Below are 14,789 nucleotides of genomic sequence, written 5' to 3'. Positions count from 1 at the left end.
TATCAACAGTGCCATGGATTTTCTCTAAAATATTAGCAGTCATAGCAGCATATCTCCATCACATAGGGGTGATAATATTCCCCTACCTACAGGACTTCCTTATCAAAGGGACATCCTATCATGACATAAGACACATGCTCCACACCATTATTACTCTGCTGCACAACCTGGGCTTTCTCATTAACTACCAGAAATCCACATTAGAGCTCACACAAATCCTAGAGTTAATAGGGGCTCAATTAGACTCCAGCATACCCAGAGCAACTCTTCGCTAATCATAGCTCTCATCAATACAGTACGGGCCTGTCCACACACAACAGTACAGAACGGTCTTGAAAAACTGGGTCATATGGCAGCTACGACGTATGTAGTACAATTCACCAGGCTTCACATGAGGTGTCTGCAAGCACGGGCTGGCCACGGTCTAGGTTCCCTTCAGGGAACTCAAAACAAGACAGCATCCATTCCCCATGATGTTCTTGTGTCCCTGCAATGGTGGACACAATCACGCAACATGCTACAGCCAGCTCTGACAGTCACTATAACTACAAACACCTCCCTCGTGGGTTATGGAGCTTATCTAGATTTCCACACTGTGCAAGGTAAATGGCCCCTCCAAAAGACCAAGTTACATATCAAACTTCTCGAATTAAGGGCAGTGCGATATGCATGCCGACACTTCCTAGCACATATTCAGAACAAGATGATCTGTACTTTTACGGACAACATGATGTGCATGTACTACATCAACTATTAAGGTGGAGCATGATACAACTCCTTATGCACCGAAGCTACGGACAACCTTAGTCATGTGTTCTCAGATTGATGAGAATGGGAGTTGAAACAACAGTCTTCCTCCATGAGGTGTTCAAGTGGGACCACCCTGACATCAATCTCTTTGCAACCCATCACACCCGCAAATGTCACCTGTTTTGCTCCAGGGCAGGCCTTGGCAAGGGATCCCTTGGTGATGCTTTCCTTTTGAAATGGGAAGCTCCACTCCCTTACATCTTTCCAATCATTGCAACTCATTTCCCAGGTGATCCAAAAGATCGGTCGGGACCAAGCACGAGTCCTGTAGGTAGTACCCTCAGCACCTGAAATGGAGCGTCCATAGGGACACACATCTCAAGGAACCATCGTTATAGAATCATAGAATACTAGGACTGGAAGGGACCTCGAGAGGTCATCGAGTCCAGTCCTCCGCCCTCATGGCAGGACCAAATACTGTCTAGACCATCCCTGGTAGACATTTATCTAACCTACTCTTAAATATCTCCAGAGATGGGGATTCCACAACCTCCCTGGGCTGTTTATTCCAGTGTTTGACTACCTTGAGAGGAACTTTTTTCTAATGTCCAACCTAAACCTCCCTTGCTGCAGTTTAAGCCCATTGATTCTTGTTCTATCCTCAGAGGCCAAGATGAACAAGTTTTCTCCCTCCTCTTTGTGATAGCCGTTTTCAGGTATTTAAAAGGGTATCATGCCCCCCCCCCCCCCCCCCATTCTTCTCTTTTATAAACTAAACAAACCCAATTCTTTCAGCCTTCCCTCATAGGTCATATTCTCTAGACCAGGGGTGTCCAAACTTTTTTTAAAGAGGGCCAGATTTGATGAAGTGAACATGCGTGAGGGCCGACCATTTTGCCTGACATTCTTTGAACCATTAAAATTAAATGCAAATTAACTATTTTATGCAAAGTTTATTGCAAACGGAATACTTTTCATTTCGTCACATGGATGACAAATCTAAACAGGTGTTAAATCACTCTGCCTTTCATATCTGAAGGCCAGATGAAAAAAAAAATCCAGGAAGCTGAAATATATGTCAGGAACATTGTAAAGTACATTACATATTATTGGTAATAAAGGTTGTCTGTCAACTTTTAAGTTCAAAAAATATGAACAGGAACATAACACCAAGTATACATGTTGTGTCCAAATATATTTATAACTGATTTAGACCAACTGACGTTAACTGAGATTTTACAATGTATTCATCTCAATACATATGGATTCGTTGGGGGCCATAAAAGATAGATATTGCCAAATTACCTGGGGGACCGTATTAAACCGTTAACCTATCAAAGAATGGTACACCGTGAACAACTTTCTCTTCTAAAACAAAATATAAAGAAAAAACACAAATATATTTACTGTTGGCTGTAAAGATATTGAAACATCTTTAAAAAATGCGGCCAACCTACTAGGTTTCAGGAGGGAAGTGTTTTGTACAGTGCTGGAAATTACAGGGATTATCAGCTCATGGAAAGAGGAAAATCATGTAGTTCAAACTGAAGAAATGTCTGGATAGTTAGCTTTATCTAAGTATACCTTTTGCACAGAAAAATCTAATTTTGTGTTCAGCACTGAAATGTGGTATTATACTATGAACAGAGTAACAACTTGTGTTATATTCTAATCACTGGACCTGCTAAAGCTTACAGTTCCAGAGAAAAACAAGTTCATAAAAATTAACAATGCTGATTCTCACAGGGAGTAAATGTTGACACTTCTCTACATAAATCTCAGCCTGTGAAAATAAAGTTTGATCCCTCTGTTTCACTGCCACCTGTGTCCCTGGAAGTTGTGAAGAAGCAACTGACTTCAAGGTAAATATTGCTAGTGTGAAATGTAAATTTTGAGCATCCTGTGTTACATACAGTGCTGCATTAATGTCTTTATGAACCAGTGTGTCTCACTGTCACGTCTGTTCAATTCCCTCTTCCCCATACTAGAGAATCTTAGTAGTATTATTTTATGTGTAATGAACTTGTTGCAATACCCAGACCAGTATTAAGATTTTTTGGTTTGCTTGGTAGTAATACTGTGGCAGTGTCTACGTGCAGTATTTTGTTAAAACTCTCTTCCATTATACTAGTACCAGTGCAGAGTCATGTGATGGTGTACTAATGTATGCTAATTAATGGTGTTCACCCCAAAGCAGAGGTGAGCAAAATCAGGCCCAGGGGTCAAATCTGGCTTGCCAAGTATTTCTCTCTGGCCTGCCCAGCTGTTTAACAGAGCGCATACTTAACTGCCAACAGCATGTGTTCGGCTGCCCCTCCCCCCACCTTGCTCCATCCTGCAGCTGAGAGGCTCCCAGGTTTCTCCTGCTAGCTGTGCAGAGCGGGCTTCGGCCCCTGACCTGATTTTGCCCATCTCATCCGCCTGAGGCTCTGCTCCTTCTGGGGAGCTGGCTCTTGAGCATGTATCAAAATTCATGAAGTAGCCCAATTGAGAAAATTATCGCCCACCCCTGCCCCAAAGCCGCCACGCGAGCATGCTATGAGAAGGGCTTGATGAAATGTTGATTAAAATGCTTTCAGCTCTTCTCTGCCAACACCATCCCCACAGTTGCTGACCCTGGTGGTAATGCAGTGTGTGGGAGATTAAGCAAATATAGGCAGTCCCCGAGTTATGTACAAGATAGGGACTATAGGTTTGTTCTTAAGTTGAATTTGTATGTAAGTCGGAACTGGCTCCAGATTCAGCCGCTGCTGCTGAAACTGACCAGGGGCTGACTACAGTAAGCTGGAGGCAGAATTGCTCTGCCCCCAACTTCCTGGAATCAGCCACTGATCAGTTTCAACAGCGGCTGAATCTCGAGCCTGGGACAGAACAGCTGGGCTGTCAGGTAGGTCCCTGCAGGACCAACCCGGCAGCACCCCAGCTGCTCTACGTCAGGGTCCACAACAAAAGCCTGGTTTGCTGGGGGGGGGGGGCGCACTAGGTGCGCCCCCCCTCCCCCCAGCAGACCAGGGACACGGGGAGCAAAGCCGCAGCGGTGGCGGAGTCTCGTGCTTCTGAGGCTTTGCCAGAGCAAAGCCTCAGAGGCACGGGACCCCTCCGCCTCCCCGGCTTTGCTCCAGGTGTCCCTGGTCTGCTGGAGACGGTCCCCAGCAGACCAGGGACACCGGGAGCAAAGCTGCAGCGGCGGCGGAGTCCCGCGCCTCCCCGGCTTTGCCAGAGCAAAGCCTCAGATGCGCGGGACCCCTCCGCCTCCCCGGCTTTGCTCCAGGTGTCCCTGGTCTGCTGGAGATGGTCCCCAGCAGACCAGGGGCACCCGGAGCAGCTTTTCTCGTCCCAGAGGTTGAGGTGGCGGGACCGCTGCGCTCTGGGCGGTCCCGCTGCCTGCGAGCTCCGGGGCGAGAGAGCCCCGTTCGTAAGTGCGGATCCGACATAAGTCGGATCCGCGTAACTCGGGGACTGCCTGTACACAAATTACACAAAGTTGAAATCTTAACACCAATTTTAGGTCCTTTTCCTGTGAAGAGTTATGCATGGAGAAACCTGTGCACCCATGCAGAGCCCCAGTGACATCAGTTTTAAGAATTGTGGTTAAATTGGCTTAAAGAATCATGTAGCAGGTAATGTTTTTTGCCTACTTTCCTGGAGAAGATCAGTTCAATTCTTGATTCACTTAAATATAAAATTCAGAAAAGAGAATGAAGATATTAAGGAATGTAAAAAATTAGATCATCTTCTTGCAAGCCAGCAGGGATAAGAAAATAATTTAATTCAATCATAATGTGTTTTAAAATATGCATAATTTCAGAAAGGCTGAACTGAACATGATTTTTTTTGAACTGTGATAGAATTGTTTCCTTTTAGTATTATTTGACTAGATAGTTAATCATAATGACTACTTTTTTGACACACTGTTTAGTTTTTCAAACTTGGAAGCTGAATACCACTTCAGGAAAATGAGACAAATGGCAGCCCACATTCAGTCCTGCATTGCATAGCTAAAGGTCTGCCCAAAATGAGCAGACGCTGGAGTGCAGATCTTCAGAATATCAGGTTTTTCCTGTTTTATATGAACAGTGAAATAGTCAAGAGTGTTTACAATGAGGTATTGTCATTGATATCTAAGCTACCACCTATGTACATGAAAACAGTTGAACACATTGGGAAATGTTGGCGTGATTAATTCTTAGTAGATTTTTTTGAGTGAGGCTAATGGAAGTAAGCACTATTATTAATAACCTAGAATTAGGTTTGCTACATAAAAATGTTTGAGGGAAAAACTGGCTTAACTTGTTTGCAAACAGTTTTTGTTAAGTTATTTACAAATGTTTGAGTGTTTTTCTTTTTTTCAGAATAACATCATTACAGGACCTTCATCGTGCTCACCAGAGAGAGTATGAAAAATATTCACAGAACATTGAAAGCTCAAAGAATACTATCCAGGAGTTAGAGGGAGCTTCAAATGCAGCTCTGAATTACAAATTCTATAGATCTATGAAAACTTACATGGAAAATCTTGTAGACTGTTTGAATGAAAAGGTACCTACTTTTTAAGGAGATGGAATGAGATTTATGATCTATTCAGCCAATAGAATAGTCACTTTCCTCTAGAAGTTAGCATTTTATTGGCACCAAGTATGGAGAAACAATATTAAAGGGATTCAATCAATTTAGAAAAACATCTGTGAATAGTGCTTACAATTGTTATAAAAAAAGACTAAGGAAAATACTTTTCTTTTTTCAATTTGTCTTTTTTTGGGGGGGGGAAGGATAGTAAAACTTAAGGTTGCGATTGTACAATTTAATTATTGACATAGGGTTTTTGCTGTTAACGTAAAATAACTTTAAAAAATCCCTTCTCAATATCCTCTTCCTGTCATCACTTTATTGAGCAGCTCTGTCATTTGACAGATGGCTTGAGGATTAATTTTAGAACTGGTTGTAGGCAGAGCAATACAAGGTTTTTTTTCCCAAAATAAAAATAATTGGCTAGAACAAGGATATGTCAACACACACAGAGTTAGTAAATTATGCTATTTTCAGTAACATTTAAAATTAAATTGAAGGTCTCACCTAAGTCCTCAGCTATGTGCGTCTCAAAACTTTCAAAGGAAAGTGTTCAGTATTACAGAATGGATGGAGTTAATGTTTCAAGTTTAGATCAAGATGTATTAGCAGGGCAGGGAGAGGGTTCTTTTACACAACCTGTGTGTACTATATTTAACTAGCTGAAGCACACCTGTGTGCCGTAGCCTTCCTATCGTAACCGCCATGTGTGTTTAAAGGAGAGAGAGAGAGAGAGAGGACAAACAAAGCTGCTTACAGTCTGGGTGTGGGAAAGAACACACTACCATTATTTACTGGGTGGCTACTGTTGTGTAGTCTGCATTACTGTATATAGAATTTAGGTGCTCCCTGTAAGACCTCAATTTAAATATCAGAAAGGGAGAGAATAACTGCAAAATGAGCAAGGTATTCATTAAAAAAATCTTAAATGTAAAACAAAATTGCCCATTTCATAACTTTATTTCAAATGATTAAATGGTGAAAGGAAAGTGAGACCATACTTTAAAATTAAAGCTTTAACAGCAGTCTTGTTGAAACCTTTTGGGTGAGAGTAGTGATAAAAATGTAGCCGTGTTAGTCTGGTGTAGCTGAAATTTTGTTTTGGATGAGAGAATACTCTTAATTCCTCTTGATAGGAAGATAATTCTCTATTTTCCTAGTACTGGAACAGCTGAGTGAGTGGTGACAACTGATTATTTTTAATTAGCTCAGAGTGTAACTTGGGCCTATAACGCTCATCTGAAATGAACCAGGTGGGCCATATTTTTTTAAACATGCTAGGATGGATTTGTGACCGCTAGTAGATTTCACAGTCTCTTGTGGATGGATGTTCTGATAGAATAAGATTTTATTCCTTCTGTCCTTGCAAAGCCCAGCATAGCTAAGGTTAATTTGGTATCTATTCCATCTTCTGCATCATGAACCAAATTGCTTCCTAGGTTCCAGGCAGTTACTTCTATGTAAGCCTGCAGGAGGCTTTGAGGTTGCAAGGGTATCTGACTGCCTAATTTGAATACAAATATAACGTAAGGTGAAATTTTGGCCTACTGAAGTTTTACTGGTCGTGTGTAAAATGGATGGAAGACAGCAGCTTGATTCCCAGAAACTTTTTTGAGCTTGTAAGAGCAGCGGTTAGAAGAAAAACCGAACACATTACCTAAGTATTCTGTTTATTTCTTTAGACCTCTCAGTAGATAGTACTTCTTAGCTTAGCATGAACTGAGCCTGAAAGGTCTAATCAAAAGGAACAGAAACTTCTTATTCTGGTTTTTCATCACTGTTATGTATAAAAATAATTGGGGGAAACTACTTCTGCTTTTGCACACTTTCATCTTTTCTTTTGTAATTCTATCAGTTAACTGAAAATATAATCTCATTTGAATATATTTCAGCTACTTCATATTGATGAACTGGAGGCAGCCATGCAGATGCTACTTCAACAACAAGCCATAATTCTCTTGAAACGTAGGCAAGAGGATCTGAAAAATGAATCTACTTGTATCCAGCTGCTATCAAGTTAGTACAGGTTCAACCTCTCTTAACCGGGACACTCTTGTCTGGCAACATCCCTGGTCTAGAAGGACCAGGGATGTTCCAGGACCAGAGAGTCCAGTGGAGAGCTGGTGGCTAGGAGCCCTGCAGTGGGACTGGAGCCCAGTAGCAGGGCTGCCCTGTGGCAGTGAAACTTGGAGCCCAGCAGCAGGGCTGCCACCCAGTGGTAACACTGTGGAGGGACGCTGAAAGGGGGCCAGGAGGCAGAGTGGCTGGAGCTCAGTAGCGGGGCTGACAGGCTAGCAGTATAGCCGTGCATTGGGACTAGGAGGCAGCAGAGCTTCCCCGTGGGGCCAGGATCCTGACAGCGGGGCTGCCTGGCAGTGGTGTGAGGAACTGGGAAGTGGGGCTAACAGCAGTGCAGGAAAGAGACCAGCAGCCCCACTGCTGCCCGGTGGAGCTGCCCAGTGAGGCTGGTAGGCAGCCAGGCTGCCAAGTGAGGCTGAAGCCCAAGTGAGGCTGCTGCCTAGGGGTGCAGCTACACCCTAGCAAGGGGCTGCTCCGTGGGGCCGGGAGCTCAGCAGCGAGGGAGCCCTGTGCTGAGGGTCTGGCAACAAGGGGAAGCTGGCGGAGAGGCTGGCAGCGAGACCATGGTGGTGGTGGAGGCCTAGAAATGACTTTCCCTGGTCTGGCAAAATCCCTCATCCAGGACTGGTCTGGTCCCAGGGGTGCTGGACCTGGGACATTTATACCTGTATGACATTTAAAAAAAAAATTCAGCAACTGTAGCTTTTGTATTTCTTGAGTAGAAATTGAGGAGTTGGGGGGCGAGAGCACACAGATGGTGACAAGTGAGTAGCCCAAGTGTCAAATGTTTCCAGCTTAATCAGGCTATTCTCTACTGGCTTACGAGGAGATCAGACTAGAAACAATTGGTTGACTCGATCACAGTGAGCACTCAACAGCAACAGAAGGCAGTTTTAGTGTAGGACTAGACTAGTGCTGTTTTTTTATAACTAGATCTAGGTTCCAACCCAAATATTCTAACCGTAAGTATTATGAATAATGATTAACGACTAGAATTGGAATAAAATTGTTGCAGTGTTTCAGTTTTGACTGACTGGGAGAAGTCTCTAGCATTCATTGTATACCGGGGTGGGCAAAAGGGTCTCCGTGGGCTGGATCCAGCCCATGGAGGCCCCTGCTGCTTCTCCACCCCCAGGCCAATTGGGGCATATGGGGCGGGTGGAAGCGCATGAAGTTTCCTTTCCCCTGCCAGGAACATGCGTCACTTGAAGCACACGGCTCCTGGCAGGGCAGGAGGAAACTGTGTGCTCCCCCACCCCAGGCCCTGATTGACCAGGGGGTGGGGGAGCAAAGGAAGTCTCTTGCTACCATCAGGGGCATGGGTGCTTATTGGGTAAGGGGGGCAAAGGGACTCCCCTACCCCCAGACCAATCATGGTCTGTGGGTAGGGAAGCACGAAGCATCCTGGCCTTGCCCCTTCTGGCAAAAAATTATTGCCCACCCCTGTTGTTGACAGTGCTGAAGGTATACAGCACATTCAATAAGACACTCATTTTATCTTCAACAGATACTATACAACAGTGATTCCCAATGTTTCGGGGCTGCCGGGCACCATGCGTACGGGGGCAGGGCCAAGCATGCGCTGCACACCCGGGGCCAGCACCGGCATGTGCCACGACCCTGGGCAGGGGCCAGCACTGGCATGTGCTGCGACCTCGGGCAGGGGCCGCCCAGGCGCAGCATGCACAGGGCCGGCACCAGCATGTGCTGCGACCCCGGGCAGAGGCTGCCCAGGCCACCGGCACCAGCATGCGCCACGACCCCGGGGCAAGGGCCGCCCAGGCGCTGCATGCACGGGGCCAGCACTGGCATGCGCCGCAACCCCGGGGCAGGGGCCGCCCATGCGCCCGGGGCTGGCACCTGCTGCACGCCCAGGGGTGGGGCCAGCCCAGATTGCTCTGCGGGCGCATGTAAATGGCCCGGCGGGTGCCATGGCGCCCGCAGGCACCGCGTTGAGGGCCACTGCTATACAACAATATGCATTGTAACTTTATCACTCATACTCTGCCCCCATACTGTGTTACATCTAGGAGCTGGCATATCAGATTATTATAGTCAGCAAACCTATGTGTAATGATGTTCTGCTTTAACATTTCAGAGGTTACTGATGAAATTTTTTTTCCATGTCATTTCTAAAATAAGAAACTATATAAAGGGAAAATAATAGTATGGACAAAAATATTTTGTATTTAAGAAAATGGAAATAGCAAACCAGTCCGGGTTGTAATGCAACTGTTCCTATTCATAGGAAAGAATGGCAAATCAAATGACGACCGCTTGGAACATGATGAAAAGACTCAACTACTCCTGGAAGAGTGTGAGTCTCGAAGGTAATTATAAAACATAAATTCATATAACTTTGATCACACATGGTTAGAGTAACTCTTATTTTTCATATAGTGGTGAATGTAAATATGCAGAATTTCTAACCCTGAAACTTTTATTTAATATTTTTCTTGGATTCTGTCTAATTAATTACCAAAAGGAATACTAACTAGTTGGCTTCCCAAATCTTAGAAGTGGGACTATTTGGAATACACTTTTACATGTTACTTCATAATAATCTTCACTCTCAAGTTGCTTGGGATCTAAGCATCTATGGTTTTGTTGTCCCCACAGAACCTAATGTACTTTCTTATGAGAGATGGGAAAAGCAGTTATTGAGTATCGGTGTTGTGAACTTGTGTAGAAAGAAACTTTAGATCATTGTGTTGGGAAACCAAAATGCTGTCAAAAAGCACCATGATATCAGTAGGTTGAAGATAATGGAATTGCACAAACTGAAGATGCTAATAACTAGTTAAGTCATCTTGCCCAATCAGTAGATTTTTTTTTTTCCCTCAGCTCATGAGAAATTTTCTTGATCTAATGTTAGATCCTAGATCACTATCACTGTAGATGAACTTTACTGTTAAAAAAACAAATTAACAAGTATTTGAAAGCTTTGAAATAAACTTTTTTTAACCTGAAATAAGATGATGAGTTGGGTCTACCAGTGCACATTGAAGAAGCATTGTCATTAGAATTAAAATATATGAAAATACAAGAAGCAGCTTCATTTTAGGTAAATATGTAGAACAGTTAAGTAGGGATGTAAAATTTCAATTAATTGGCTAATAGAATAGTTGATGCACTTTGCATCGACTATTCGATTAGTCGATAAGGGCACCTCTGACTCTGAAGTGTAGCAACAACCTTACAGCTGTTGCTACACTTCAAAGGTGAAAGCACTGTGGGGAGCATGGGGCCCGTGGCAGCACCACATGAAGCCTGGGCTCTGCTGCTTTGAAACATTGTGTGCAGCCGTGGGGTCCCCAGCTGGCCCGGGCTGCACACAGAATTTCAAAGTGGCAGAACCCGGGCTCCACATGGTGCTGGTGCTTTGAAGAACCCCTTCTCTTCCCCCTACATTGCTGCCTTTTTCTGATAGAGGCAGCAAGGGGAGGTGGGAAGCGACTAGTCAACATGTTTGTCGACTAGTTTTTTTACATCCCTACAATTAAGTGATAAATGAAAGTATTACATTGATGTGAAAAATTTCATTTAAACAAATGAGCATTTTCCAGAAAAAGATACATGGGTTCTGGAATCTGAGGCCTGATATAACCCCTTTCTGTGTTGATAGCTACATTGGAACTCAACTACACCTCTGAATTTTTACATGGGCTGAGTCTTGAGTGCCCCAGTTCTAGGTTTTATGGTCTTTGTGACGTATGGTGTCATATCCTATTTTGCACTAGAGTTATTAGAAGAAATGCTATACTACAGTCCAGCATAGATACAGCTGAACCTGAAGTTCAGTAATTAAGGAGTGGGGTTGTGGTAGAAGATGTTGGAAAAGCTGGGGGTGAAGTGGGGATAGAAGGCTAAGGGAGGAAGGGTTAGAAGATCCTACTGAGTGCAACACATTGCCAGTGGCAAGTGTCCTGATATTAATCCCAATTTCCAAAACCAGTTTGTGCATGCTTTCCACTTTTTAGTTCTGCTTTAACAGTAAAAACAGATATTTTGTAATATTCAGTATTGATTCTGTTTCCTTTTGAATTTTTCCCCTCTTCATTTGTATTGTAAAATAATCCCGCCTTCATAAAAAGTGTTCTCTCTTAGAGACCCTTCAGCATATCTATATCTAATGTGAGTTCATTGCAAAATATAGGACATGCAGAAGGCAAGCAAGAGAGAGTTTTGGAAAATCTGATCACCATGAGGGCATGTCCAGTGATGATGAGGTATCTCCAGCAGAGATGACTGATTTTCAGAAAAACAAAGGTCAGTGACTGCCTTGTAATTGAGCAAAGTTCCTTCATGTCTCTAAGAGAAAGATAAGTTGCTTTTGAAAAAGGATGTTGGTGTGGTTTTTTTTTTTAATTACTACACCTGAATTGAAAACTCTCGAGTCATGCAATTATAGTGAGGAAATACCCTGAAATAATTTTGAATCTTAAGTTAAAAGTTTTGTTTGTTAGTTAGAATATGGTGCGGTACATTGGTTGTGTCGTATGAGTTTGGGATGGCCACGTTGTTTGCATATAGTGAAGCCTATATTTAAATGATAGCCAAAAGTTATCCCAAAAGTGTTCTGACAAAATGTGATGTCAAACTACCATGTATGTTGTGTGCTGCTTATTTTTAAAGAAATGTAGAAACTTTGTTTTCTGTAGTCAAAAAGACTTCTCTAATCACCTTAAGCATAGTAATGCAAGGTTCAGAGGGAGAGGAAAAATATAACTAACAGCACTTCTAAAATAGTTTATTCCAATGGATAATCACAATGTGGTTTCAAAGACTGAAATTTTGCGTCCTAAGGTTAGAAGCAAGTTCTGCACAGAATAGCTGTGGATCTATTTCCCCTTTGCTTTTTGGTATAGAGCTTTTCAAGGTACTAATCATTTAAATCTGCTGCTAGTTCAAAACTAAACCTTGTCTGTTCTGAGTTTTGTGCCACAATTTTTTTTTGAGTGCTGCGGGAGGACCACATCTTTTGGGGAAATTATTGAAAAAATAAAGAGAAACAGTTAGACATTTCTCAGGGACCTGGAATTTATTAGTAGGGCACTAAAGAGATTAAAAACATTAATCGTGCAATTAAAAACAATAATAAAAAACCATTTATTTAAATATTTTCAAATGTTTCCTACAAAGGAGGAGGACCAAGTGGACTTATAAGCTCTAACGTTTTACATTTTTTTAATGCAGTTATGTAACACAGTCTATATCTTTAAATTGTGCTTTCACAGTAGAGTTTGCACTACAGTACTTGTATGAAGTAGACTGAAAGATACTATTTATTTTTTATGATTTTTTCAGTGCAAATATTTGTAATGCAAAATATTAAGTGAGCACTGTTAGGGATGTAAAATCCCATTTAATTAACTGGGGTAACTAGTGGAGGGGGGCCTCCTCCAGCCCAGCTGCTTCCAACCCTGCACAGGGCTAAGATAACCAGTTACCTGTTAACATCCTTAAGCGCTGTACACTTTGTATTCTGTTGTAGTAGAAATCAAAATATTTGAAAATGAAGAAAAACATCCAAAATATCTTTTCAATTGGCATTCTGTTGTTTCAGTGTGGCTAATCATAATGTTTTTAAATTTTTTTGTTAATCATGTGAGTTCACTGGGATTTCTCAACAGCCCTAATTAGAAGTGTCAAAGGTTCATGACAAAAGCAGTTTATCACATGGATACATTGTCCAAGTGTGGTGTCGATGTGTATTCTGTTTTACTTTGTGCATCCATAAATATTTTAGTAATATTTCTCTATATACAAATGTATTTTATCCACAGATCATATTTTACAAGAGAGTAAGAAGATCTGTGAAGATGTGCATGCAGATTTTTGCAACATCAGAAATATCTTGTTGAAATTCCAGCAGTGGAGACAGAAGTTTCCTGATTCTTATTATGATGCTTACATTAGTTTATGCCTACCTAAACTCTTAAACCCATTAATCAGAATTCAGTTAATAGGCTGGAATCCTCTTGAGGTATGTTTACCAATAAATTTTATCACTTATCAATTGGTATGGTGTATTTTCTTATACATATATTTCACTAACATTCCACTTGTGTTGGGGAGCATTTCAGGGTGTTAGTTCTAATCTGTAAAGCCCTGTTATATGGGGCCTCACTACTGTAGGGACCTGCCTTCATCTCTTGGCATCACTTCTAATAGCTGTTACCTATGGAATTACTCCCGAGGAATTTTTGTTCCAAAAAATTAAAAATGATATGCACAATATTTTCAATTTCTGCATAATAACATAATATAATCATACCTGTTTCAATTATTTTTGGTAACTTATTTCAAAATACTTGTTGGAAAGTATGTCTACCAATACAGACAGCTTTGAGGAGCAGTGGGCGCTGTCCGGGATTCTCTGCTCGGTGTCCCCATTTGGTTCCCTTATTTTAAACTTGTGACCCGCACACCTTGATCCTTTCGTCATTATTTGTCCCCCGTAAAAATTAAAAACAAAAACAAAACAATACAGACAACTAAAAAGATTTAAAAAAAAAAGTTGACAAACGAATTCCTTACTAGGCATATTAATACAAATTTTGACTAATAATTAATTGAAGCTACAATACAAAACTGTATTTCCCACACCTCCTGCCACAAGTCTGTACACCCACATTCAGACACCCACTCCTTCTACACTGTGTCCCTGTACTTCCTTCCCATAGCTCTTTGCTCTCCTTCAGCCACTTCTTCCACTTGGAGCAGTGAACCTCCCTTCTCTTGCCCACATGTTCCTGCATTCCCACTTAGTCATCTCCGTTTCCCCTGTAGCTCTTGGCTTCTGTCCCTTCTGTGGCTATGTGCTTCCACTCCCAGGGTATGTGTACAGTGTGGAGTTTTTCCGGGATACCAAAAGGTATCCCGGAAAAACTTTGCCGTGTCCAAGGAATGCGTTTGTTCTTACACTTTTTTTGTGGAAGAGCTAATGCACTCTTTCAGGGAGCCCTGTATACCTCATTCTACGAGGAATAAGGGCTCCTCCAAAAGAGGAGGCTAAATAGCCTCATCTAGATGGAGCCAAATGGCAGAAAAGGGAGTGGAAAAAGCTACAGTGTAGACCTAGCCCCACTCAGCCCTGTCCAAATCCATCCCCCCTTACCAGCCCCTCTCTGATCCTCCAGCAGCCCCATGCTGTGTGTCTCCTATAGGCCCTGTCTCTTGACCCTCCTCCAAAAGGTATGGTGAAGAAGACTCTGTACCCTAACTAGCTGGAAGCAACTGCTGTGTTCTAGCACCACAGCGCGCTCTGGTGGGCAAAAAGTAGAATTGCGGCAACTTTTCAGCAGAAACTTTTTTCTGTGGGGGGGAAAAATATTAAAATATATATGGCTCATTAATTATGTATGTATGCAGAAATGCAGAATTCCTCCAGG

General features: G+C 42.5%; 1 protein-coding gene across 1 annotated transcript in view; it reads left to right on the top strand.

Moving 5' to 3' along the window:
• GCFC2 (GC-rich sequence DNA-binding factor 2) overlaps nucleotides 1-14,789 on the top strand; it is a 52,054-nt gene that overhangs the window by 23,441 nt on the left and 13,824 nt on the right. The window contains exons 6-11 of the mRNA XM_014571236.3: nucleotides 2,497-2,612; nucleotides 5,103-5,289; nucleotides 7,209-7,332; nucleotides 9,644-9,725; nucleotides 11,552-11,664; nucleotides 13,182-13,381. Of these exons, the coding sequence (XP_014426722.1) occupies nucleotides 2,497-2,612; nucleotides 5,103-5,289; nucleotides 7,209-7,332; nucleotides 9,644-9,725; nucleotides 11,552-11,664; nucleotides 13,182-13,381 (822 nt within the window). The remainder of the gene's footprint in view (nucleotides 1-2,496; nucleotides 2,613-5,102; nucleotides 5,290-7,208; nucleotides 7,333-9,643; nucleotides 9,726-11,551; nucleotides 11,665-13,181; nucleotides 13,382-14,789) is intronic.

Source organism: Pelodiscus sinensis, chromosome 3 (assembly GCF_049634645.1).
Source record: "Pelodiscus sinensis isolate JC-2024 chromosome 3, ASM4963464v1, whole genome shotgun sequence".
Lineage (NCBI taxonomy): Eukaryota > Metazoa > Chordata > Testudines > Trionychidae > Pelodiscus > Pelodiscus sinensis.
Note: the sequence above shows the minus strand (reverse complement) of the source record. Positions and strands in the feature narration are given on the sequence as shown.